The sequence below is a fragment of the Brassica rapa genome, chromosome A06 (assembly GCF_000309985.2).
Source record: "Brassica rapa cultivar Chiifu-401-42 chromosome A06, CAAS_Brap_v3.01, whole genome shotgun sequence".
In the NCBI taxonomy this organism is placed as follows: Eukaryota; Viridiplantae; Streptophyta; class Magnoliopsida; order Brassicales; family Brassicaceae; genus Brassica; species Brassica rapa.
This window is the reverse complement of record NC_024800.2, coordinates 4,270,289-4,295,361: the sequence shown is the minus strand read 5'-3', so window position 1 is coordinate 4,295,361 and position 25,073 is coordinate 4,270,289. Positions and strand designations below refer to the sequence as shown.

The window sequence follows — 25,073 nt, the reverse complement described above, 5'->3', positions numbered from 1 at the left end:
TTATAACAGCTTCAAATGTTGATAGATTCAATTCAAAACTCAATCATCGTTTATATATACACCAGAATGTAGATGTTCATATTATATCATATATGATGTAATAAAACAAATTAAAAAAAATTAGAAGTCGTAAAGCAAACTTGTATATATGATCAAGGATATCAAGAAAACTACAAAAGAATTGATGTTTACAAGTGAGAGACATCGAGAACAACCCTAAGCCGTGACAGACAAGTAAAAACAAACTCTAAAACAAAGATTTTGAACATACTACTTGTATAGAGCCTTATATCATACATGAACATGATTAACTATGAACTATATAGTCTATGACCACCAGAGTCAGTGATCACTCCCAAAAGCATTCCAAGTTTTTTTTGTTTCTTCCAGAAGCTGTACAGAGAAAAATGAGAGAGAAGAATTGATTTGCCCTTTTTACGGTAGTTTGCAGGATTCAATTACTTCCATCACTGCTTTATGTGTCTCCGGAGGGATCATGTTTAGAGTCGTGTGAAATGCCTGAACAAAACAGAGAACACAGTTATACGTTAAATGAACTTTGAGATTTCTCTAGCATGGAACAGAGCAGCCATAAGGGGTTTAAAGAGGCACGTACCACAAATCTCTCCAGGACCGGTACTAGAATTGCGAGGTTGCGTTTTGGGAGATAGTCTTTGATGGAGTTGCGGATACTTCTACTGCTAGAGGATCCAATAACACGTTTAGTTTCTTGAGAAAGTTCATATGGATTATGATATATAATAAAAGATCAGAAACGAAAAAAGACCTTTCAGTTGAAAGAAAAGCGAGTAGTAGAGCAGAGTATGCCTCCACTATCATCTTTTCCGCTTCCTTTTCGCCTTCTAAAACAGCTTCTTCGTCATCCTGAACACCCCAAAAACAAAAAACGCAGGATTAATAAATAAAAACCTTTTCACGAAATGTTTAGGTGCTGGTACTCACTAAGGTGAAAGGAGTTGTTTCTTCTTTGGTGTCTGCTGATCCTTGATTGGTGAGAAAGATTGAACATAATAAAGGAATCATCTCCTGTTCACTCTCTTGCAACCCTTCTGGTTTTGTAATAGGAACACTCGCTGAAGCAAGTCGTGACCTGGAAAAGAAAAAAACTACCTGATTAGAGAAAAGACGACCAAGAGTATGACTACTCCAACTTGTATTGACTCAACCACACGATGGTATTAAATTTTCATTAAGAATTTTATGTGTACCTGTTGACTCCGTCTTTCTCAACCAAATTTACCAGCAAACCCAAGATGGCAACAAGAAAATCTAACTCCTGATCTGTAAGATGTTTGTCTTTCTTCTGTTGGGAAGATCCTGTCACATCCATCTCATTGAAAAGAGGAGATCCGGTGAAAGACGGAAAGTGTCTGGCAATTAGTTCAGCCATGCTTTCCAGCCCTTTGCACCCACCAACTTGCCGACAACCGACAGCGTTATCATTTGTTAAGTTCATCAAAACCTGCAAAAAAAAAAAAAAATCATGAACTAAATTGATGCTATTGGGGCTATAGATCAGTAAACAGATGGTAAGAACATCACCTTAACCGCTGTTAGAAGGCAATCAGATAAAAGACATAGACATTCTTCATCAATGTCATTTGTTGTAGACAAAGATACTTGCAGCGGTGGACTGCAGTCTCTGCCACTTGACTCTTCCTGGGAATTCAACCTTTGGTTTGATGATTCCTCTTGGCTCGGGAACCGCTGATGCAAACATTCATCTTTACTCTTCTTGTAGCACCCTTTCTTCTTTTGAGCTCTAGGTTTCTTTTGCTTTACAGATGCTAACGCCCACTTGGAAGGTTTAGAATCTTCCAAATCAAACGCAAAAGGATCTTGGTTTTCATCTAGGAATGAATATTTTCCATTTCTTTTACCACTTGGTTCTTCAACTTGGTTAGTCCTTGAAGTACTTCTGGCGATGTCACTACCCAGTGACGCCAATCTGCCTGCAAACGAACCAGCTATCGATGAACCGACTCTGGTCGTTGGCTTAGTGGGCTCATTTCCTGACACACTTGATTGATAACCCGACGTCGATGAAGGTGGCGAGTCCAAATCGATTATGGATTGATATCTCTGGGACACACTCCCATTCCTGGTTGAGATGGAGCCAACGGTTGAGCATGTATCTGAACTTATTGTCACAACCTCATTGTTAACTGCAAAAGATAGAAGAGGCTTAACATATAAAAATATAGAGACCAGAGGGGAGATAGAGACTCATTTGTGATTAAGAATAATAAAATACCTCTACGATCTGCTACCAAGATGCCAGCAATTGAACAGTGAGGATTTACATTGTGAGTACTTGAAACCCCTCCACGTAGGTGAAGACCTAGCCATCAGTCCAACCATATATCAGGATTAGAGATGATAGAACGGGAAGAAGTCATAATGTGAAACAATTCAAAACCAGAAGGGGTATCAATTGCGAACCTGAAAGCATCTTAATGACACTTATTGTGAGCTCTGTGAAAGACATTCGAGATTCATGAGAACCCAAACATTTCTTAAACCCGAGCAAATGATTCTGAAAAAACAAAATTAGCGTTGGAGTCAATATTATCTCAGGCACAGAGTTGTATAATTTTGCAATTTTATAACAGCTGATAAACGTCAGAATTTCCAGAATATTGTCATGAATCTATATAAGAGATACCTGGTTGTCTGTGCTGAGGAACGTAGCATTCTCCATGATTTTCAGACATTTCAAAAGCAGCATTAAAATCTGCTTATGCAGACTATCTTTCTTATCCTGATAGGACAGTGTGTCGCATTCCACCCAGCGCTGCATATAGAATCTGTATTAGCTAAATATAACATTATGCAATTGCAAACTTCCCGCAGTCAAAGACAACTAATGCAGGTTACAAAGGTAGTAATCTAAGATGATTTAAAAAAGTTATCAACGTCCTAGGCAGTTAGAGACCTCAGTTTGCATGTGCAGATGAAGAAAGAAAACGCATGATCATACCTCCATAACAGTGTGACAGTCCATAACAACCTCAAGGACTGCATCAAGTCCACCTAGTTCTCGCAGTTTCTCCTTGAAATTCCCTCCAGTCTTTTTCACAGAACCAGAAGTATCTGGGGTGAGGGAAAATGAAACTATATTATCACAGTAGAATCTATGGTATAATAAATATCAGAGAACAATATCTATTAACAATTCTAAGATGATCTCAGAAATAGTTAGCTAGTAATTATTTCCAACAGAAGAGGCCAAAAAAAAAATCAAATACCATCAAACGAAATTTTGGATAAGCAAGCCCTCTCCATAGTCAACAAAGCCACCCATTTCGTACATAGCTCAGGTCTCGTTGTTTCGGCTTTATAGCTATCAGCAGATCTCATCTCCTTGCAATTAACAAGAAGTTCCTGAACACTTGAAAGTATAACGCTAGAGCTCGGATCATTCGTTTTCACCGCATCCTGTGCTGGACCAACATCCTTACGTAAAGATAAGAGCTTAAATCCTATACTGCGTGGCTTCCCCTGGGTGCTAGTGACAACCACAGGTTTCAACAACATTATCAGAAACTTGATGCACTTGGGTGACTCCATAAAGTGCTCGTCTTGACCCTGGAATCATGAAAATGAATTGGTCGTGTTGAGGTTAAACTGTATCAAACATCAAACAGCATTTCACTTACGTCAGCAGTTAGCAGAAAGAAAAGCGTGGCTGCGGCAAGATTGCTTGGTATGTCATCGAGGCTAAGACTCAAAATCGCATCAATTATGGTTTGGGAGATCCTGAAACAATAACCCCCCACACAATTAGGGTAATCTCGTCCACTCAACCAATGAATCAATAGATGAAACAAACAGAAAATTTCCCAGCTTTGGCATCACAAAATTCGTATAAAAATCGTACCCTAATCCACAAGATCGAAAATTTACGAGAACCCATAACTCAAACAGATCCATTTCGCAAAACCCACATGAAAATTCTTAAAATTTGTTACAAAAAAAAAAACTCAAACCCTAGAAGGGGCAAGCGTGTACCCTTGAGCCCTCAAGGAGCGGCGCTGGTGCTGAGAAGCACAAATCGACAGCAGAGACGACAAGCTAGCCCTCCGGATCCTAACCTGCTGCCCATTCCTCAACCCATCAAGCGCGAAGTTAACCTCGTCCTCGTGCTCCATCAGCTCGCCGAACTCCTGCGCCTCGAGCAACGTGGAGGTAAACCCCTCGCCGTTCCTCGATCTTTTCGCCCTCCGTGGATAATCCTCTCGAGATTCTGACATGGAAGAAGAATGCCACGAATCTTGGCTGGAGAAAGGGAGGAGAGAGTAATCGAGGGGTTCGATGTCGGGAGACGAAGAGGAGGAGAGATATTCCGTCTGCGAGACGGTGTCGTTTAGAGAGTCGGGGAGGGTTCTTTGCGGCATACCCGGCTTGCGGCGGCCGTAGGTTCGCTCCATCATCGCCGAGTCGTTGAATTGGGGAAATTTTTTGGGGGAGATTTTAGGTGAGAAATCAAGAGAAGGGTAGTTTCGGGATTAAAAGAAGACTAATCGTAAGATCTCTTTCTAGCTGAAGAAGAGAGACAGCAGCAAAGGCAGGGGCTGTTTTTTTATGAACCTTTTAAATAAATAAAAATGTTTAAAATTTCATTAAATGTTGATATTCGACTTTTTACGAAACTTAACAAATATTTTTAGTTTAAAAAGAAAAAAAATCCGAAAATATGACCCAAAATTTCAACTACTTTCGGTTTTCAGGCATTAGAATGTTTAATTGGTTATTGACAAAAAAAGGAATGAATTTTAATTGGTTGAATAGTTGGGTTTGGGTTTGGGTTTGATTTGATGAGCCAACTGTTAACGTTTGGGCTTGTAAAACCCAAAAAGCAGTAAAAGAGAGGCAAAGCAAGCCCAAGAGATAAAGCACCTAGTAGTCGTTTTGTTTGTCATCATTTTCTTTTGCAAAGTTTTTAACTATAAACAACACATGTAGAGAAGATGATCAACCATTGTTAATGGTCCTGTCACATACCACAGGTGAGACTGGTAACCATTATATGAATAATAAGAACAAATAAAAAAAATAAGTAGGAATAAAATTTGAAGAATGATGAGAAATGATAGTTTCTTATCAAAACTAATAAATAATTAATTTGTTTTATAATTTTCTACAAACAAAGAAATGAAGAAAAATGAAAAAGAAAATATATTCTTTGTGAAATGGTAAAAAATTTAAAAAATATTAAAAAACATAATATTATTCTTCATTCTTTTGGTCATCGGTCGTACGAGTTTGAGAGGTAGAATATTTACCGAGATATCAAATGAAAATTTGAAGATAAAGACATTTTTTTAATAAATACTCCGTTGAACAGATTAATTAAAATATTTGCATTTAAACTGTCGAAAATTTAAATTTATTTACTCAAAAAGAAAACACTCACCGTGTTTTCGATTAAGAAAAATATTTGTATCTAACACCGTTGAAAAGATTAATAAAACAAAATGAGATGTCATACGATGAGAATGAAAAAACAAAGTCAACTAAAGATATCAATTTTTATAAAAGTTAGCTCCCGAATATATAATTCAATTAAATGGGTTTACGGCATTTTTAGCCATGGTTTCATTTTAAAATTGAAAAAAAAAAGATTCCTAATAAAAGCGGGAGGCCAAACATCTCGGCTCTTCGTGTCTGTCTTGTAATTAATTCCTACGCACGACAAAGTTCTCCTAATCTCTCTCTCTCTTCTGGTCTTCTCTTTCCGACATTTGCCCGATCAATTTTTTCTTCTTCTCGATGCAATGACAACTCCACGATCGCCGGCGACAGATTTCTTCGGAATCTCCAAGACAGCATGCAAAGCTTACAAATCCATCGTCACAAAACTGCATCCTCTCTCTTCTCATCGCAAAACCGACTCTCACTCCGACAACGATTCCGTACGTCCTCTCTCTCTCTCTCTCAACAAATCGATACATTGCTCAATTTTCCAAACATCTGATTTTTATCATTATTATGGATCAAAAAATTGAAACTTTGAAAAAATGTAATTTTTTTCAGACGATTCACCAGAAATATCTAGAGGAGAAATTCGCGGAGGAGGATGATCTCATCGCTGCTCGGAGAGGTCTCCGTTTACAGAGCATGGACGACAGCTCCGTCTTCAAACGCCGTTCTTCTCTCTTATCAAACTCCAGCAGCCGCCGCAGCCACACGCCGCAAGCTCGTCCCACATACCTCACCTCCGCCTCTTCCAACCGCCGCTCCACTTTCTCAAGAACCACCAGCCGCAGAGACGACGGAGGCGGCAGCAGCCACGGAGGCGTAGGGAGAACACACGGCCTCAAATCTCGCCCCGTCTCCAACAGCGCGAGCCCGATGACGTCGCCTTTCACGAGCCCGAGAGGGAAAGATCAGACCCTGGGAGATTTGTTCGGCTCCGCGCAGGGGCTAACGTCTCCTCCGAGCTCTACACCGTCTTCTCCTAAAACCATTTCGAAGAGCCGTAGCAAGAGAGATAAAGACGGGAGATCAGGGTCCACGACGTCGTTTTCGAAGAGCACGAGCACGAGACATCAGTCGAAGAGGGATACGGGTGGGTCAGTGGGGAGGAGCGTGAGCAGGAGGAGCACGACGCCGATAGTTTTCTCTCAGTCGACTCAGCCGAAGAAGCCGCCGGCTGTGGAGAAAAAGCTCGAGTGTACGTTGGAAGAGCTCTGCCATGGTGGAGTCAAGAACATCAAGATCACTAGGGACATTATTACCGATGAAGGGTTTGTCTCAAACTCATTTCTTCAAGTTTGGTTCGGTCTTATTGGTTGCGGGCACAACTTTGCAACCACTACACCAATGAAACATTAAAAAAAAAAATAATAATTTAGTTTTGGGTTTCAAAATTATTGGAAATTTTTTTTATATAGACAAATATTCCTAAATCATAAAAGTAATTTTATTAAGGTATTAAAAAATATTTATAGCTCGGCCATGTTTATCTGCTTTGGTCCATTCATTGTGTTCTGTAATGAACAGGTTGATTAGGAAACAAGAAGAGACGTTGAAAGTGAACATCAAACCAGGATGGAAGAAAGGGACCAAGATCACATTCGAAGGAGTAGGCAACGAGAAACCTGGCTACCTCCCTGAAGACATCACGTTCGTGGTCGAAGAAAAGAGACATCCTTTGTTCAAAAGACGTGGTGACGACTTAGAGATTGCGGTCGAGATTCCACTTGTAAAGGCTTTGACTGGATGCAAACTCTCGGTGCCGTTACTGAGTGGTGAGTCGATGTCAGTATCTGTAGGAGAAGTCATCTTTCATGGGTTTGAGAAGGCTATTAAAGGTCAAGGTTTGCCTAATGCTAAAGAAGAAGGTAAACTAGGAGACTTGAGAATCACGTTTTTAGTGAATTTTCCTAAGAAGTTGAGCGAAGAACAACGATCAATTGCCTATGAGGTCTTGAAAGATTGTTCTTGGGCTTAAAGGTTGATAATATATTGGTTTCATGCCACTCACTCCATGTCTGCTCATTTGTTCTTCTTTGTATATAAGATTCACAAGTTGAGGCTTTGAAGTTGTGTTGACACTTTAGGCTTTTACATATTATTATGTTTTTCTTAGAGTGACCTGTTTTATATGATTCTTACTGTGAATGATACAATTGTTCGATTGGTTACAAAAAATTGTTTGTCATAAGCATCTTATTAATCCCAAGGATTTGATTGATTGGCATCTTATTAATCCCAAGGATTTCTGGTATTGCTCGATTGGTTACAAAACTAGTGAACATATATATTAACATATTTAATAAATATTCATCGACCGCATAGCGCAGTGGATTAACGCGTCTGACTTCGGATCAGAAGGTCGTGGGTTCGACTCCCACTGTGGTCGCACTTTTGAAATTTTTTGGAGTTATGTAGGAAAGAGAAGCTGTATTTACAAGATGTTCTCCGTTTCTATCTCATTGCTTTCAGTAGAAACTATGACTCAAAAGGAGCACTAATCCCTTCACTGTTGATCTTCTTGAGAAAGCTAACATTATGGGCTGAAGATTCATGAAAGAATAACAGTTATTGAACTATAATACACAAGTGACATCCATAAAATACACATGACGTCTGTAACACTAAAACAAGAGTATATAAAAGAATGGCACCAGGAGTCCTTTGACTTTTGTCTATACAGTGCTCCTAAGCGTTTAATTTGGAATCGTTCAGCTTCCTTTAACAATTTTTAAGTTCCCTTGGGAATCACTTTACGCACTTAATCTTGTTTCTTCTTTCTTATGAAGCTTGGTTTAAACCAAGAGCTCTTGGTCTAGTGGTAATGAAACTCCAGCTGGAATGTTCGTTATGGGTTCGAGTCGTCTTGGCCACCTTCCTGCCTATAACCGTGCGTATCCGGATAAAAAGCCTCGTGAAAATTAGTCTGGGCTTACCGTCTAGGATCTTCACAGATATTTAAAAAAAAAAAACTTGGTTTACGTTGTCGCAGCTACTTGAAATCCATAAAAACCAGTACGTATAAAGAGTCTCTTTTGTTGGTACCAAAGCCTACTTATTGAAGGTGTCATTTTGGTGTAAGTCAACTAAGAAAAGAAAACCTTTGGTCACTTATATGGCATTAAGAAAAGACTCGGGTGTAAATGTGTCGCGATATTATTAAGTCAGACCATGGATTACGGCAACGGCTTTATTGATGTACTAGATATTGACCCGCCCTCGAGAGGGCGGGTATATGTTTTGTTTTTAAATTTTTTGTCTAATATAATTTATATGGTTGTGTGTTTGTAGAATCATATTTTTGTATGATATGAATTTAATAGAATAGATAATTTTTGTAAGTATATTAAATAAATCAAGTTCCATATGTATTTGTGTCTTTCCTTATATCATATATGTATTTTTTTTGTAATCATATTTGTGTTTTTATCTCTGATCATATATTCATATTATAGACTACATGTAGGGATAAGAGTTCAGGTTCGATTCCGACTATTCAGATATTGGTCTTTAGATGAGAGATTAAAACCTATTTGGATATTTATAAATTTTAGTTCAGATTCAGTTTGGATCATTACGGGTTCAGTTCAAATATGGATATTCATTTAAATTATGTAAAAATATTAAAATACAAATATACCATAAATTCTATTAATTGTGCGACTGGTTTTTCCGCTACCACCCGCAAACGCTGCTTTTGCGGTTGGTAGCGGTTGTCGGCGGTTTGCAACAATCACTCAAATCGCTCTAAACCGCTTCAACCCGCTCCGAATCTCATAAATTCAAAAGCTGGCTCCAGCTACCGTTTGCGGTTGCGGGCGGTTGCGGGAGGATAATTTTTTTTCTTTTTTTAAATCAATATATATACAAAAGTAAAAATGTTTAATAAAAAATTTAAAATTGAAATTATAAAAATATTAAAATATATCTATTATATTTTAATTAATATTATAAAATTTTATAATAAAAACAATTTCAATAAATTTTCAAAAATTTATGGGTGAAATTAAAAATATTTAATAAAAATATTAATTAAAATAAAGAATCCGAGTAATAGTTGGGATTATGTTAGGAAAAATGAAATACATGAACATCATCGAAAAAATTGTTGGGATTTGAACAGTAAAAATAATGGTGGTTACATAACAAAAATAAGATATATGGATACAGTTAAAAAAGTGGTGGTTGCCGATCATTAGGCACTCTAAGTGGAGGGTTACATAATATATATATATATATTTCATTGCAGTTATATTAAAAAGGTATGTATTATTAAAATTTAAGTTGGACATAACTTTTTATCAATGGGTCACACTGCTGTTTTAATAAAATAGATATTAAAATAAGACTCGTCAAAAGTATTTTTTCTTTCTTTTCTAGTATAGAAAAATTCAACTTGCAAAACCCAGTGTCTCTAAAATCATCACTGTCTTCCTCTCTATGGATCCCATAAGTTCAAGTTAAAGCAAAAAGAAAACAATTAGAGATATGGAAAACTCCAAAGACGAGACGATGTCTGCTTTAGTGTTGCGAGGTTTTATTGTAGGAGCAATATTAATCCTTATTTTTGTAGTCTCCTCAAGATGTTATAAGGCCGTACGACGTGAGTCCTCGAATCCATATACTGATCTCTCTATTCGACCGATTAGTTTTGGTGTAATAAGTTTTTTTTCTGCATGCTTTTGCTATGATCTGTATTTATAGGCGCTCGAAAGGCGTCCAAGAAAACCTCCTCAAGACCTGCGAACAAAAGGTATGGATGTCGTGTGAACAAAACTAGTGCATGTAATATGAAATATTCTGATGAGTGGGCGCCTTCGCGTCCGCCTAAGGCAAGTGATGGATTAATAAACCAAGCATACGCAGTGGAAGAGTTCGCTATGGGAGGACAAAACGACAGTGATTCCGATTAGGGAATTTTAAAATAGGATTATGGTTTGTGATTTTTTTTGGTTCAATATGGTTTATGAATTTTCTTTGCATGCTTGTAATGGTAGATCTGACTGATTTACTATCATTAAAATTGTTTGTTATATGACAGATTTAATTACCGTCCACCAACTTTTTCTTTTATTTGCCTTGATTCAAATATTATAAAGATTTAAGGGACTATCATTGTTAAAAGGATAATTACAATGTGTGCTAGATCCATTGATCTTATTCATACATCATCAACATGGCAACATCGATAAAACTGATTATGAATAAGCTTAAAAAAGCTACCGTCTCTCTTTTTTTGAGTAAATTAAATCATGGCGTCTTCTTGATGGGTTGTAATAACGACATCAGAAGTTGGGAGAGCGATGCACGTGAGAACAAACCCTTCGCTGATCTGGCCATCGTCTAAGAAGCTCTGGTCCGACTGGTCAACCGAGCCAGAGACTATTTTCCCGGCGCAGCTCGAGCAAGCTCCCGCACGGCACGAGTACGGCAAGTCGAGTCCGGACTCCTCCGCCGCGTCGAGGACGTACGTGTCACCGTCGCACTCCACTTCCTTCTCTCCATCTGGTGTTATGAACTTCACCTTGTAGGTAGCCATGGCGGTGACGCGGCCGCCGCGAGAGGTGGAGGATTTGAGGCCGAAGAGGGATTGTGTGTTGGCCGCCGGGAGAGATCTGAGGCTGTTTGGTGTCTGCTGGCGGCGGAGGAAGGGTGTGTTTACGGTGACGCTGGAGAGAGCAGTGGAAGCCATTATCGAAAGAGATGATTAATCTTCTTCTTGTTTGTGAGAGCGTGTGGCTTTTGTTGAGATGGAGTAGAATAGTGTGAGGGAGAGAGGATTATAAAAGAGGTGGAGTTTTTGAACACTATCCGCCACGTGGCGCAAGATATGTGGGTGCTTCTACTATCTTCTTGGGAGTAGTATTGTCTCTGTGTGAGTATGTGTTACATGTGTGCATTGATATGTTGGTGAGAATTAGTTAGTATGTGGTTGGGCTTGGGATGATTCTAGACTTGTCCAATTGCTCCTTGAGGACACATTCAATGTTCCAAGTGAAGTGAAGTTATAAGGAACAAGGGAAAAAATTACAGGTAGTAGTAGTAGTTGCTGTATATTACACCCACTCAAATTCTAATCTAAAGAGGAAAAACAATTCACTTACCAAAAAAACACAAAGACCCCATTGAAGAATACTTATATATTCCCCCTCTCTACTGGCGTTTATATATAATGTATGTCCACCATAACAAGCTTCCTTCTCAACTCGGTGTTTTTTACCTCTATTGATATCTCTAGTCGCATTTGATGTTTCTGTAGATTCTCCTTACAAACAGGTTTGATCCCAAGAATCCAACCGCTCCTGCAAGATTTATATACAAAGAAAATTTACTCAAGACCAGTAACACCAAACGCTAATTTTGAAGAGGGTGAAGAGAGAGAGCGTTCTCACCGCAAAGGATTCCAAGGCCAAGACAGAACATCATGGTGTACCCAAAGTAGAAGCTTGTTTGGAAGAATCCGGACATCTTCGTCTTCACGTAGTAGTAATAGATGGAGTATAGGTAGACATAGACAGCCGTTGACGCAGCAGAGAAAAACGAAGTCCATTGCCAGTGATAATTCTCAGCGTTCAGAAGGAAATAAGTTCCCACTATTGTCACACAGACCGTCACTATCACCAGAATCACGAAAACCAGCAGCATGAATCCATACACGTAGTACACCTGTCCAACACAACAAATGACTATCAGGAATGTAGGTCTAACATAACAAGCCTAGGTCTTAAGTGTCGCAGATTGTATCTGTTGCGAGTTTGTCAGAGCACAGTTAGTGAGGTCTGGGTTTATAAGGCTGTCCAGGCAGATAGATAGTTGAGTCTCTCATTGATCAAGTCTCTGGTTTGTTCAATTTGTAAAAGAACTAGCAGTTTCTTAACTTTGTTATAAAAGCAACTACTATTATTACCTTGTAATTCCAGAAGGATGTGAAGACGAAGTACATCTCAATGAAGATGCTTCCAAATGGTAGCAGACCTCCCATCAGGGAGACAACCGATGGAGTCAAGTACCATTTTTTCTCAGGGATCGGACGTGGAATAGTCTTTACACGGCATGGATTGTTTGGAGCACCACTCCAGTTTCTTCCCACGACTGTCCCGAGGAGGGCTAAGGGGAAGGAAATGAAACCCCAAATTACAAACACAACCACCATTGTCCCGAAAGGAATAGCCGCAAGGGATCCATAGAATATGGCAATTGTGTTTAGGATAAAGCCGATCCCAAAGCACAAAAAGGGGAATAGAGAAGCCGTGAGGACCATGCACTTGATCCAGTGCTTACCTGAACATATCAGACATTTAAAAATAAAATTAAAAAAATAAACTATCAAAGGTAAACACATGAGAGATCTGCCAAGAAGAATAGGTCATACCCCCGCTTCTTGAGTACATTCCACCACTCACGTAACCAGAGACAAAGGAAGTCAGAGCATAGCAAACTATGAAAGTTGTGACAATTGCTCCTCTCCTGAAATAATCAGAATACGAATCAAACAAACAAGCTGAGGTCTGCTGCCAAATATAAAAGTATTACAAAGAATAAAGACGAAAAGAGGTTGGCACGTGAGAAGAAGAGTGTGATACGTACCCAACATATAGAGTCCCTACGATGGCCATCAATATGACAAGAAGAATAAGCAACGCCAACTGTGCACCTGTGCCGACAACAGCTGAGAGAAGAACTAAACTAAATGGTGGTCTGAACACATCCCCATGCACAAGTTTCCAGCCGGATTCTTCATTTACATCCCGTTCCTGTGGCCATCAATATGAATGTCACAAAACGGTTTTACAGCCTCAAAAAATAAAGAAGTAAGTGTTTGACAGCCAATAGCGTAAAATATCGTGCAGCTATGTCAAATAAAAGGTGAGGAAACATCACCAAGCTCTCGAGATCATCATCTTCACGAGCATACTTCGCGTAATCATTTCTGAGAGTTCTCATCAATATCATTGAGACAAGACCGGTGAGAAAAATAACCATCATGAACGAGTTAAAGATGGAGAACCAATGGATCTGCAAAACAGAAAAAAAAAGTCTTAGGAGGTCTATAAAGCTTGAACAAACATTTTGAAGAGATGAATCCATTGTGAAACTATGAACCAATCACAACAAAAGATACCAAGCAAAAAGTTACCTGGTGCTCGAAGAATGGATAATCCAAATACACATCAAAACGGCGGGCAAATGTGACATCGGTTGGAATCCATTGAACAGAATACGTCAGATCCACTGTCCTCCCTGCTTCCAATGGCCTTGGGTTGTCTTGAGTGAGATTAACATGAATAATCTATAAAAAAATTAATTAAATATCAGTGCATGTGGCTCACATGATACTCATATTATTGCTTAATGGCGTAGTGACAACCGACCTGGTCTTTGTTGTATTTGACGATAATGTTCTTATGCGTGTAGAGGACATGTTTGCCGTTTTCACCATTTTTGTCAGATTGCAGCTCACCAACGAATCCTACAATAGCGATGAGAGAGGAGTATTAACACTATCTAAAGCTAAAACAGAAACACGATTGATTTTGGATATAAAAAGTAAAAATACAGAAGCTCGTACCCCACAAAGGCAGATCATCTGAAGTTAGAACCACCGGATGAAAGTCCACGCAAATAAGATGCCACCAAATGAGAAATAAGGTTAGCGATTGTAAGAAGTTACAAGCTACTTCAGCAGCAATAAGTACAAAGGAAACGTGAAACATTACCCATAAAGAACTCAAACCAGTAGCTAGACTCGATGGCATCTTTAAAATGCTCGACTTTAAGTTCGTCGAGTTCAAGCTTACAGATCACGTTCCTGTCAACATTTTCTGTGGAAAAAGGTAATTGTAATTAGAACATACACAGCTAAGATAACTAGCAATGTTAAGAATTAGTAAAACAAACTCAAGAATTTGATAGGGATCTCGCTGTCAATGAGCTCGTTGCCACCAAGAACTTCACCAAGACCACCCCATTTGTGAACATCGTTTAGAGAGGGGCGGCAAAAGGGAAGGCTGTAGTAGTTGTACGTTTCTTGTGGATTGTTGTACGGCCCAACTTTGTTCACCCACAGTGTAACCTGCTCATCAGCTTGATACTGGAACAACAAAACAAAACAAAAACATTGACTTGTCTGAAATGTATATATGTTACTCTGATTTATTCATAAAGAAGCCTAAGTCACAATGAAGCTCCAGGATCCGACCCAATAAATAAATAAAAGTTAATTCATAAACATTAAACACCATGCAAATCACGAGATCTACAGACACATTAACTCGATTCGAGCTGTATATTACAAAAACGGAATGTGGAGATCCGAGTCTAACCTTGTGATCTGAATCAGAGGCGAGAGAGGTTGCGAGAAGAGAAACGAGAAGAAGGAAGACAGCGGCGGTGGCTGAGGAGGAGGAAGACGGCATCGCGAAATGCGGCGGACGATCAGATCTGACGAAGAATGCGTTAGATAGAGCAATGAGTAGGGTCGATGATCTGATTCAAATTGGCGCAAATTGCATTATCGAGAATACAGTGTTAGCAGCTCTCTCTCTCTCTCTCTCGTTTCTCGGCAGCAAGCGATCGAGGGAGCGAGCGAGAGACCAAACTAAATAGAAGAGAGCAGCAGCACACAGTATTGCTGTTGATGTTTTGTTCGGTAGAGATCCTCTCTCTGAGACTGAGTGTATGGCTTTGGGTTATCAATCCGTTAATTGGGCCTCGTTTATTAGTTTAGAGGCCCAAATGAAATCTAGAGTGAATTTAATAGCATGAGGGTCCCACTTTGTTAAAAAAAGGAAGCATCATGAGAAGGGGAGAGATTCTTCATTCTCATTCTCTTTCTCATCATCATTTACTATTATCCGAAGAAGAAGAAGAAAAAAAAACAAAAAAAAGTCGATTCTTCGCTTTAGCTTCAAATCTCTCCACAACCCAAATCTCAATCATCGTTCCTTCTGCTCTGCAGATCTCGGAATCGCATCCTTGATTTTTTGGATACTGATTGGTTTCTTTTTTGTCCTCGTTGTTCACGATTTCACGTTAAAATTTGAAGCTTGGTAGGGAGAGCTGGAAATTTTCAATTTTGTGTAATAAGGGTTGTTGATTTAGAGAGTAGCGAAGATGGAGAAGTACGAGCTGGTGAAAGACATAGGAGCTGGGAACTTCGGAGTCGCCAGGCTCATGAAGGTCAAAGACTCCAAGGAGCTCGTTGCCATGAAGTACATCGAGCGTGGTCCCAAGGTCCGTCCTCTCCTCCGCTCATTATATAGTGCCTAGTTATCTCAGAGTTGTAAGGGCTTTGTTGTTTTTGGATGCAGATTGATGAGAATGTGGCAAGAGAGATCATCAATCACAGATCACTTCGCCATCCTAATATAATCCGCTTTAAGGAGGTTTTGTAAATTTTCTGACATGTGTTCTCCTCTCTGTGGTGAAAAAGGATTATCTTTATGAAGTTGATTTATATTACAGGTTGTGTTGACTCCAACTCATCTTGCCATTGCCATGGAGTATGCTGCTGGTGGTGAACTTTTCGAGAGGATCTGCAGTGCTGGAAGATTCAGTGAGGATGAGGTCAGCTTTGTCATCTAAAGTTGTGACCTTTTTTTACTACTATGCAAGTACTACTTCGGATAGTTTTTTTTTCAGAGCTCTGTATGGTCTTTCGAACAGAAGAATATAAAACATGTGAATCTTCTTATATGGGATGGGATATTCTTTCTAATCCCTTTTTTTTTCTCTTTTCCAGGCGAGATACTTCTTCCAGCAGCTTATATCAGGTGTTAGCTATTGCCATGCTATGGTAAGGCAAATATTTATTGAGAGAAGAAATTTCTAATCCCCTAGATGTTTGAGATCACCTTTTTTTTTTCATTTCGTGGCAGCAAATATGCCACAGAGATCTGAAGCTCGAGAACACACTCCTAGATGGTAGTCCTGCTCCACGTCTCAAAATCTGTGATTTTGGTTATTCCAAGGTCTGGAACTATACAAAAACTACCAAGTTCTCCCATTTTATATACGTGATCCTCTGTTCTTATTCTCCATTGTCGAAAAAAGCATTGTCAAGCGTTTTGTTGTTCTTCTTTGTGTAGTCCTCTCTACTACACTCGAGGCCTAAATCAACTGTTGGAACTCCAGCATATATTGCACCTGAGGTCCTTTCTCGGAGAGAATATGATGGCAAGGTACTCTTATTGCTATTTGAGTCTTGGTAAATCAAGGCATCATTGTTCAGTGCAATGGATATTACCTAAATTCATGGGTTTCTATGAAGAAACTGTCATGCTCTTCACATTAACTTTGTGGGAATTGGTAAAATTTGTAATCGGTTTTTCTTCTTTCAGATGGCTGATGTATGGTCTTGTGGTGTAACTCTTTATGTCATGCTTGTTGGAGCATACCCTTTTGAAGACCAGGAAGACCCCAAAAACTTCAGGAAAACAATACAAGTATGTTTCTTTTTATGAGCCATATATCTCGCGGGAAGTATGCTGCGTTCTGTTCATCAATGTGTGATTCTTGTTGTTATACAGAAAATCATGGCTGTTCAGTACAAGATCCCGGACTACGTCCACATCTCACAAGATTGCAAACATCTCCTTTCCCGTATATTTGTGGCCAACTCAGTCAAGGTATACACATCAATCAAATGAGCTCAAAATGTTTATAAAAAGATGGTTTTGTTTGACAATTGAGCTACGCTGTTGTTGTTTTGGCAGAGGATAACCATTGCGGAAATCAAGAAACACCCATGGTTCACGAAGAACTTGCCAAGGGAGCTCACAGAGACGGCTCAAGCTGCATATTTCAAGAAAGAGAATCCAACCTTCTCCGCCCAGACCGCTGAAGAGATCATGAAGATAGTGGATGACGCCAAAACGCCTCCCCCTGTTTCCCGCTCCATAGGAGGGTTTGGCTGGGGAGGGGAGGGAGATGCAGAGGGGAAAGAGGAAGAGGAGGTGGATGAAGAGGAGGTGGAGGAAGAGGAAGATGAAGAAGATGAATATGATAAGACTGTAAAGGAAGCACACGCGAGTGGAGAAGTGATAATCAGTTGAATATTTTTTGGTTTGTCTTTGTAAGAAAGAAGTTGTCGTTGGTTTGCTGAAACGTAAAGTATCCTTTTTTTTATTTGTCTTTGCCAATAACAATGCTTTGGTTTGGGTTCTTGAAGATTTGTAAAATTCGCAGTATAAGAAGAACAAATAGTGGTTGATTATGAGTCCCTACAGTGTGTGAACATTGCGACCTCAACTTGTAAATTAGATTTCTTGTTTACTCTCTCTTTCTGAGTTTTGCTATCAGCAAAGGTAGAGTGAGAGAGTATGTTTGGTTCAGAGATTACAATATTCGAGCGTAGCGTTTCACCAATAAAAGTCAATGCTTCTTTTTCTTATTGTTTATTCATTTCTTGTAGAATACTAACACCTTCAAGTCTTCCTTCATCTTTAGTAGCTGTGGTGGTTTCATTCTACAGGTTTCTGGCTGGTAGGGCGTTTGAAGTGGAGTTGAGCTTTGTCGATAATGGAGAAGTACGAGGTGGTGAAAGATATAGGTGCTGGATATATCGAATTGGGTGGACTCATGAGGGTCAAAAACTCCAAAGAACTTGTTGCCATGAAGTTCATCGAGCGTGGCTCAAAGGTCCTTTTCTCTAGAACTTTGTATGTGTGTGTATAGTTGCTAATGTCGTTATGAGCTGGTGATCTCTGGTTCCCACATGAAAGCAAACACAAGCAATTAATTATCTGAGATCTGTACTTTATTATTTTCTGGCTTTTGTTGTTTTGGGATACAGATTGATGAGGGCTTGGTAAGAGAGATCATGAAACATAAATCACTTGACCATCCGAGTGTAATACGATTAAAGGAGGTCAGTGACATTTTTTTGTTAAATCTTTGTACATCATTGGTACTTTTTTGAAAAGGTTGTTATACTAGAGTTGATATCAGAGGTGAACCTCATAGCTTTCATCTTCCATACTTTTTGTGATTTTTCTGGCATGTATAATACAGGTGGTGTTGACTCCAACCCATCTTGCCATTGTCATGGAATATGCTGCTCGTGGTGGACTCTATAAGCATATAAGGAAAGCTGGAAGATTCAGCGAGGATGATGTGAGTTTTGGTTTTTGACTTATGTGAGGTTAGTAGATTAGGAGGTAGGGAAGAAGAGAAACTTGTGGATCTTTCTCTTATTTGTTATTTGCACAATCAAAACAATTGTAAGATGTGTAACTTATCTTCTGCTACTTTCTAATCCTTATATTCTTTTATTGTTCCAGGCGAGATACTTATTCAAACAGCTTATATCAGCTGTTAGCTACTGCCATGCTATGGTAAGGCAAAAGAAAAGACAATGGCTCGAGGAAGATTACCTACTAATCTTCTAGATAATTGAATTTGTTTCGTTGTCGCAGAAAAATGTGCCATAGAGAACTGAAACTCGAGGATACGTTCCTTGATGGAAGTCCCGAACCATGTCTGAAAGTCTGTGATTTCGGTTATTCTAAGGTTTGTGGCGCACTCATAAGAGAAACTTTCCAAGTTTTGAAATCTTATTATGAGAGCATCTATTATAAGTTATCTTTCCTTTTTCTATTGTAGTCTGTGATGCATTCAGGCGGTCCAAGCCTGCTTATATCCCACCTGAGGTCTTTTCTTGCAACGAATATGATGGCAAGGTAAGCTTATCTTTGTCCAAGGCTTTGCACAATGACAATATATTTTTAATGGTGACATGGAATGGAACAATGGTCTTTACTTTTTATCTGAATTTGAAACATCCATCTTCGTGAATCTGGTCTTGTTTTAGATGGCTGATATATGGTCTTTACTTTTTATGTCATGATGTTCGGAGTACGGCCATTTGAAGACGAGGACGACCACAGAAACTTCGGGAGAACGATGCAAGTAGGTCTCTCTTTGTTTTGCGCTGTGTGAGTGTGTTCGCATTCGGCATCTTACTCATCAATGTGTTGACTTGTTTCGCAGAACATAAAGGATGTCCAGTACAAGATCCCAGACGACGTTCATATTTCACAGGACTGCACTCATCTCCTTTCCCTTCTATTTATCGCCACACCAGTCGAGTTATATTTATATAAATGAAGCCACATGTGTTTTCGAGAGATAGCTTTGATTCTTAAGTTGCTTTGGTATTGGCCATGTTGATCCGCAGAGGATTAGTATTGCAGATATCAAGAAACACCCATGGTTCCTGAAAAATCTACCAAGTCTCCTCACAGAAACAGCTCAAGCTGCATATTTCAGTAAAGAGAACCAAAGCTTCTCTGTCCAGGCTGCTGAAGAGATCATGAAGATAGTGGATGCTACTAAAAGGCCTCCGCCTGTTTCTCTACACATTGGAGGTTTTGGCTGGGGAGAAAAGGAAGGAGATGCAGAGAGACAATATGAAGAATAGTATGGAGAAGGAGATATTGCGAAGAAGTGTAATATGAAAGTTCTTGTTGGTTTGTTGAAAAATGATTATATTTACGTAAAATTTGATTCATTAGCACATCTACAAATGTTACTACTCTCTGTTATCTATCTCGTGAAACAAAAAGTACATACATCGATTACATTCTTATTTACCTCTCTGACCTCTACTAAACTTCGGCTCCGATCGAGATCTTACCATCGTCCTTGAGACGATATGATGCTTGGACAAGATCTCTGCGATGAGTTGCCGACCAAACAAATGAGATTGCTTAAGAACAAGGTTTCTTGTCGAGGAGTCAACAACATATCCTTGACCAGGCATCCATTGTAGTAGTTGAAGAAGTAACTCCTTTTTATCTGGCTGTGAAATGTATCGTGCAATCGCAATCTCAAACTGAACCTAACAAACAGAAGCAGACAGTGACAGCAAAAATGAGATCATCCAGTATTGCAAGCTTCAATCAATTTGTTCCCGGTTCGTTTATTTACCTGATCGATTTTGTGGCCAGAACCATGCAAGACCTTCAGAACATCGTTCACTAAATTAATATTCCCCGAGACCATAAAAGCTTTACAAAATCTCTTCAAAGTAGGCTGTGAGATCACCTTTGCATTGTCCTGATACACAGTTTTCACCATGGCTTCAGACCAAATGTTAAAATTTGCCTAATAGAGAGGGATTTCAAACCTTCACTACAACGTATGCGTCTTTAAAGAGTTTCCCATGGATTAGAATGTGAAGAATCTTCTCATGCAGATCCTTGCATATAGTTCTTTTGCTGTATCTCAGCATATTGTAGACCGAGAACGCTTCTGAATGAGCTCTAACTTTACCGAGATGGTATATCAAGGACGAACAAAGCTCCTGCAAAATTTACAACATAAGTTGAGAAAGACTTTAACTTATAAGAACACTAAAAAATGCCTTTGATGCTAGTTATTACCTCCTCAAGCCGGTGGCCTTTACTATGCATGTCAAGCAAGGTTTGGTACGCAAGCAGGTGCAGTTTCTCCTTGATGAAATATTTTATCAAGATATGGAAAGTGTTGTAGTCAGGACTAACGGCTTGCTCATCCATCTTCTTCATCATCCGCATAACACTTTCCATTTCTCCCGCTCTGCAATAGGCGCAGAGCATTGTGTTTAACATTACCAAGTCGCATTTTTCATAAGTGGTTTCAGAGTCCCTTGCAAGTTGTTTTGCCTCCTCGAAGCGCTTGCTTCTACATAAAGCAGCTATCATGATGCTGTTTGCATAGCCATCTGTAAACAGAAAAATTGGAGTCGCAATGTGTTTAAAATCTGCAGTGTTTTGGAAATTAAAACAGCTAATCATCAGTTAAATAAACATACCAGATTTAACACCTTTCACTTTCATATCATCAAAGATTGTCATTGCTTCTTCTAACTTCCCCGTCTTTGAAAGACCATCCATCAGCATACAATATGGCATCTAGAGAAGAAGATAATTTTATTGTAACCACAAGAAAATTGCAGCCTATAGAGAAACACTATATGAGCATCAATTAATATATAGTTATACCAAGATTGCATACCAATAAGCAATGTTTTCTATCATGTAATTATATAAATGAAAGTTGTACATTGATTGTCACACATGATAAATATTATTGGTAATTACTACTTTCAATATTTTGCAAAAATTACACGGTTGCAGCCAAGTTTATAAACTTTATATTGCTCTTTTTATAGTATATACAGAGAGCTTTACCTCGTTTTCGGCGTAGCCTGCAGATTCAAGCTCAGAGAGTAATTCTCTTGACCTTTCAAACAAACCTCCTTTAATATAAACCTTTAGTAAAGTTGTCATCATCACCTGTCAAATTTGCACATAGAGTTATACGAGAAACAAGGAACCAAAATAGTAAAAGAACTAGTCTCTCATATGATAGCAACAAATGTGATTGCATGAGAAGATAAATACTAACAAACACAAACCTTGTTTGGCACTAATCCTACTGATTTCATCTCGGCCATCAGCTCATCAGCTTTCTTGTAATCTCCTTTCCAAGAATAAGAATTGAGCAAGGAGCTGTAATGATAAATATTGGGGGAATGACCTTCATCTTTCATCTGCTGGACAAAGCTTTCAGCTTCTTCACATCGACCATTCGAAGCACAAATGGCCAAGACAGTCCCATACATCACACCATCCATCTTTATCCCATTATGCGGCAGCTCTCCAACGAGCTCCATAGCCTTAGGAAACCCATTTTTCACCTTGATGAAACCTGCAAGCAGCTACACACATCAAAGAAGAAGAAAAAAATATATTACAGAACATATACAAAAAAAAAAAAAAACAAGATGTTGCATTTGCATATATAACGACATACCGTATTATAAGTAACAACATCTGGTTTCAAACCATCACGCTTCATCTGATCAAACAACTTGATGCAGCTTTCAAGCTTCCCGTTCTTCACCAGACAGCTAAGGATGGAGTTACATATATAGACATTGGTTTTGGTAGACTCGTCAGGGATGCTTTGGTATATCTCTAGAGCCTTTGAGACGCTTTTAGCTCCAACAAACTTGATGCAGCTGCTGTAAGTTGAGTCACTAACTTTACCATGTTGTTGCATCCAATCAAAGAGCTGCCAAAAAACATTTTTTAAAATTATGTCTTATGAATTTTTTCGTGACAACCTGTCCCGTGGACCCCAGGCTGGCCCTGCAGATCATCGACCCTAACCCCTCACTTATGAGCTCTCACCGACTCTATAATTAGTTTGTTGATGAGCTTGGCGTTACTCGAACCCAAGACCTTACCTCAATAACTCTTCCATGAGGACTCACACTGCATAGCTGTGAGCCGGGGTCCGAGTGAGCGGGGCAGGTTGTTACACTTTTATGTTGAGTTTAAATCGAAGTTTTACCTGTATAAGATCCTGCCAGCGTCCGGAGATTCCGAAATCACGAAGAATCACGTTCAAGTCTTGGACTTTCAAAACTCTAGCGAATCTGCAGAGTGTGTGGAGTTAAAGTGACGAGAGACTTATCATCATCATAAGAGTTGGAAGCAAAAAGATTGATGCTTTTACCTCTGGAGAGAGGAGAGGAAGTCAGGGGACTGTTCAATCTCAGAGATTGCGGATTTTCTCGAAAGGAAGGATTTGGAGTGAGGCTTTGTGCGAGGAGCTTCTGCTACTACTACTACTACGGTGGCCGGTGATTTCACGACGGTGGTTGCTGTGAGAGTTCGTACGGAGAGGGTGGAGTGGGGGAGAGAGGAAGAGGGGCGAGAGTTGGTGATGAAGAGATGAGGACACCGTGGTTCGAAGCCCAGAAGTGGCGTCTCCATGTTCTTCTTCGAGCTACTACTTACCGAGTAAAGACAGGGAGAGGGAGAGGGAGAGGGAGAGGGAGAGGGAGAGGGAGAGAGAGAGGAGAAGTATCTTACCGGAACTGTGTTTGGGTCCACGTGGACGGTACGAGTCCGTGTTTCGCAAGATTAAGCAGGCTTTCTGTTTTGGCCTTTTGGGCTTTTGACATGGGCTAAAGAGTGATTGTCAGATGGGCCTTACTGTTGGTTCATAATGCAGAGTACTTGTGTTTATTTATTTAGCAGGAAAAGAAAATTTGTAGGTTTCCAACGTACATTAAACCACTAAGTTAATCTTATAAAGTTTTCATAAATCTTTAAAGTCGTGAAGTAGTTTCCGTTTTGTTTCGATAAAACATAATAAGAGTGAGGTGAAAATGAGTTTTTAAAGATAAAAATAGTAATAGTTTAGGAAAGAGAAACAACACAAAATTTCTTAATTACTAATCTTTTAGAACCGGTTTGGTACTTAAAAAGACAATTGTCCTTTAGGCAATGTTTCAACATGTTTCAAGAAAACTAAAATAGTTAAATATTACTCCATCTGTTCCTTAATATTATATATTATAGAAAAAAAAATTGTTTTAAAAAAATCTATTTTCTACATTTTCAAGACATGTTTTATTAACTAATTGCAATTTCAAAAAACTTAATTGCACATACTGAATTTTTATTGGTTTAAAATTATGGAACAAAGATAAACACAAAAAATATACAAATTTAATGTGTTTTATTAAAATGTGTGAAAAAACCTAGAATACGTAACATTAAGAAACAGAGAGAGTAATATACTACTTTTTTTTAGAAACCCCACAAGTATTAGCCGTTAATGTTGTTCTAAGTACTGTTTTTTCTGAAACTTTGATAACAATATAACATAATAAGTATTGTTGGAAAATATATATTTTCATATAATTTATAGTATATAAAAAACACTTTTTTGCCAACTTATTTTCTAAACTATCTTATATATTAAAACAGGAGTCATGACTTTTTTCATGTGTGATTTTTTTAATTTGGACTATCATTTAAAAATATCATTAAATGTATTTTATTAAGACTAATAATACATAGAATCCTTAAAATACTTTAATCATAATATCTTTTGATATCTTTTTATTTTAAATATAAGTATATTTATTTTAAAATTCTAACAAATCTTTTTTAAAAGATTTTTACAAGATCTTCATTTTCGAAATTATTTTTAAATATTTTCACTAATTTTGAAATTAGTTTGAAATATTATTATACATTAATAAATTCTGTTATCATTTATAAAATGAAAAACAAAAAATTCTATGATATTTTATCTATTATATAATCATAATCAATCATATTAAGAAAATTATTATATTGAGCTAAATATAATAAAATTGTATTAAATTTATATATTTATATATTTATATAATTTATATATTTTATTTTTTGTAAGTATAAAATATTTATGTTCAAAAATAAAATCTAATATGTTGGTAAGATGAGTTAACATTAGCAAACTATATAATACATGTATAAAAATTAACATATATTTCTTTAAAATTAATAATATAAAATCTTTGTGACTACTTTAATCATAATATATCTTCATTTTAAATATAATATATATTTATATATTATATTTTAAAAATTCTAATAAATCTCTGTAAAGATATTTTAACAATAACTTAATGTATTTTAAGTTAGCGTTTATAAAATAAAAAATAAATATTATAAAATTATTTTCAATTGATAAATTTATAAATTTTATTTTCATAAATATAAACTATTTATTTTTAAAATATAACTTGA

At 38.1% G+C, this 25,073-nt stretch overlaps 6 protein-coding genes, 1 non-coding gene and 1 pseudogene across 7 annotated transcripts; 4 read left to right on the top strand and 4 right to left on the bottom strand.

The window, feature by feature from the left end:
- Nucleotides 1-127: 127 nt before the first annotated feature.
- On the bottom strand, nucleotides 128-4,610 carry LOC103871874. Its single transcript, XM_009150191.2, has 13 exons — nucleotides 4,033-4,610; nucleotides 3,681-3,780; nucleotides 3,270-3,609; nucleotides 3,002-3,114; nucleotides 2,687-2,815; nucleotides 2,464-2,557; nucleotides 2,276-2,362; nucleotides 1,564-2,186; nucleotides 1,230-1,483; nucleotides 964-1,111; nucleotides 788-885; nucleotides 617-698; nucleotides 128-519 (listed from the first exon to the last, which is right to left on the bottom strand). The coding sequence occupies exons 1-13, from the start codon at nucleotides 4,452-4,454 to the stop codon at nucleotides 436-438; spliced, it is 2,574 nt and encodes an 857-aa protein (XP_009148439.1). The 5' UTR covers nucleotides 4,455-4,610; the 3' UTR covers nucleotides 128-435.
- Nucleotides 4,611-4,845: 235 nt separating this feature from the next.
- Nucleotides 4,846-9,997, top strand: LOC103871873 (chaperone protein DnaJ). Its single transcript, XM_009150190.3, has 3 exons — nucleotides 4,846-5,936; nucleotides 6,058-6,770; nucleotides 7,027-9,997. Exons 1-3 carry the CDS (start codon nucleotides 5,799-5,801, stop codon nucleotides 7,475-7,477), a joined length of 1,302 nt encoding a protein of 433 aa, XP_009148438.1. The 5' UTR covers nucleotides 4,846-5,798; the 3' UTR covers nucleotides 7,478-9,997.
- Nucleotides 7,815-7,888, top strand: TRNAR-UCG. Its single transcript has one exon. It is a non-coding gene; the product is annotated as a tRNA-Arg (tRNA).
- A 591-nt stretch (nucleotides 9,998-10,588) lies between the features above and the next one.
- Nucleotides 10,589-11,274, bottom strand: LOC103871871 (ferredoxin-1, chloroplastic). The gene has a single exon (XM_009150189.3). It carries the CDS (start codon nucleotides 11,189-11,191, stop codon nucleotides 10,745-10,747), a length of 447 nt encoding a protein of 148 aa, XP_009148437.1. The 5' UTR covers nucleotides 11,192-11,274; the 3' UTR covers nucleotides 10,589-10,744.
- A 211-nt stretch (nucleotides 11,275-11,485) lies between these two features.
- Nucleotides 11,486-15,149, bottom strand: LOC103871870 (transmembrane 9 superfamily member 1). Its single transcript, XM_009150188.3, has 12 exons — nucleotides 14,823-15,149; nucleotides 14,398-14,590; nucleotides 14,217-14,321; nucleotides 14,069-14,086; nucleotides 13,872-13,969; nucleotides 13,637-13,789; nucleotides 13,381-13,515; nucleotides 13,087-13,253; nucleotides 12,872-12,966; nucleotides 12,407-12,780; nucleotides 11,892-12,165; nucleotides 11,486-11,801 (listed from the first exon to the last, which is right to left on the bottom strand). Exons 1-12 carry the CDS (start codon nucleotides 14,913-14,915, stop codon nucleotides 11,734-11,736), a joined length of 1,773 nt encoding a protein of 590 aa, XP_009148436.2. The 5' UTR covers nucleotides 14,916-15,149; the 3' UTR covers nucleotides 11,486-11,733.
- A 186-nt stretch (nucleotides 15,150-15,335) lies between these two features.
- On the top strand, nucleotides 15,336-17,761 carry LOC103871868 (serine/threonine-protein kinase SRK2A). Its single transcript, XM_009150186.3, has 9 exons — nucleotides 15,336-15,732; nucleotides 15,810-15,884; nucleotides 15,964-16,065; nucleotides 16,241-16,294; nucleotides 16,377-16,469; nucleotides 16,587-16,679; nucleotides 16,839-16,943; nucleotides 17,028-17,126; nucleotides 17,214-17,761. The coding sequence occupies exons 1-9, from the start codon at nucleotides 15,613-15,615 to the stop codon at nucleotides 17,550-17,552; spliced, it is 1,080 nt and encodes a 359-aa protein (XP_009148434.2). The 5' UTR covers nucleotides 15,336-15,612; the 3' UTR covers nucleotides 17,553-17,761.
- A 223-nt stretch (nucleotides 17,762-17,984) lies between these two features.
- On the top strand, nucleotides 17,985-20,034 carry LOC103872190 (annotated as a pseudogene).
- Nucleotides 19,984-23,293, bottom strand: LOC103871869 (pentatricopeptide repeat-containing protein At1g10910, chloroplastic). The gene is made up of 10 exons (XM_009150187.3): nucleotides 23,005-23,293; nucleotides 22,840-22,924; nucleotides 22,297-22,557; nucleotides 21,899-22,201; nucleotides 21,672-21,776; nucleotides 21,293-21,392; nucleotides 20,883-21,202; nucleotides 20,627-20,803; nucleotides 20,428-20,556; nucleotides 19,984-20,338 (listed from the first exon to the last, which is right to left on the bottom strand). Exons 1-10 carry the CDS (start codon nucleotides 23,262-23,264, stop codon nucleotides 20,084-20,086), a joined length of 1,995 nt encoding a protein of 664 aa, XP_009148435.1. The 5' UTR covers nucleotides 23,265-23,293; the 3' UTR covers nucleotides 19,984-20,083.
- Nucleotides 23,294-25,073: the final 1,780 nt, after the last annotated feature.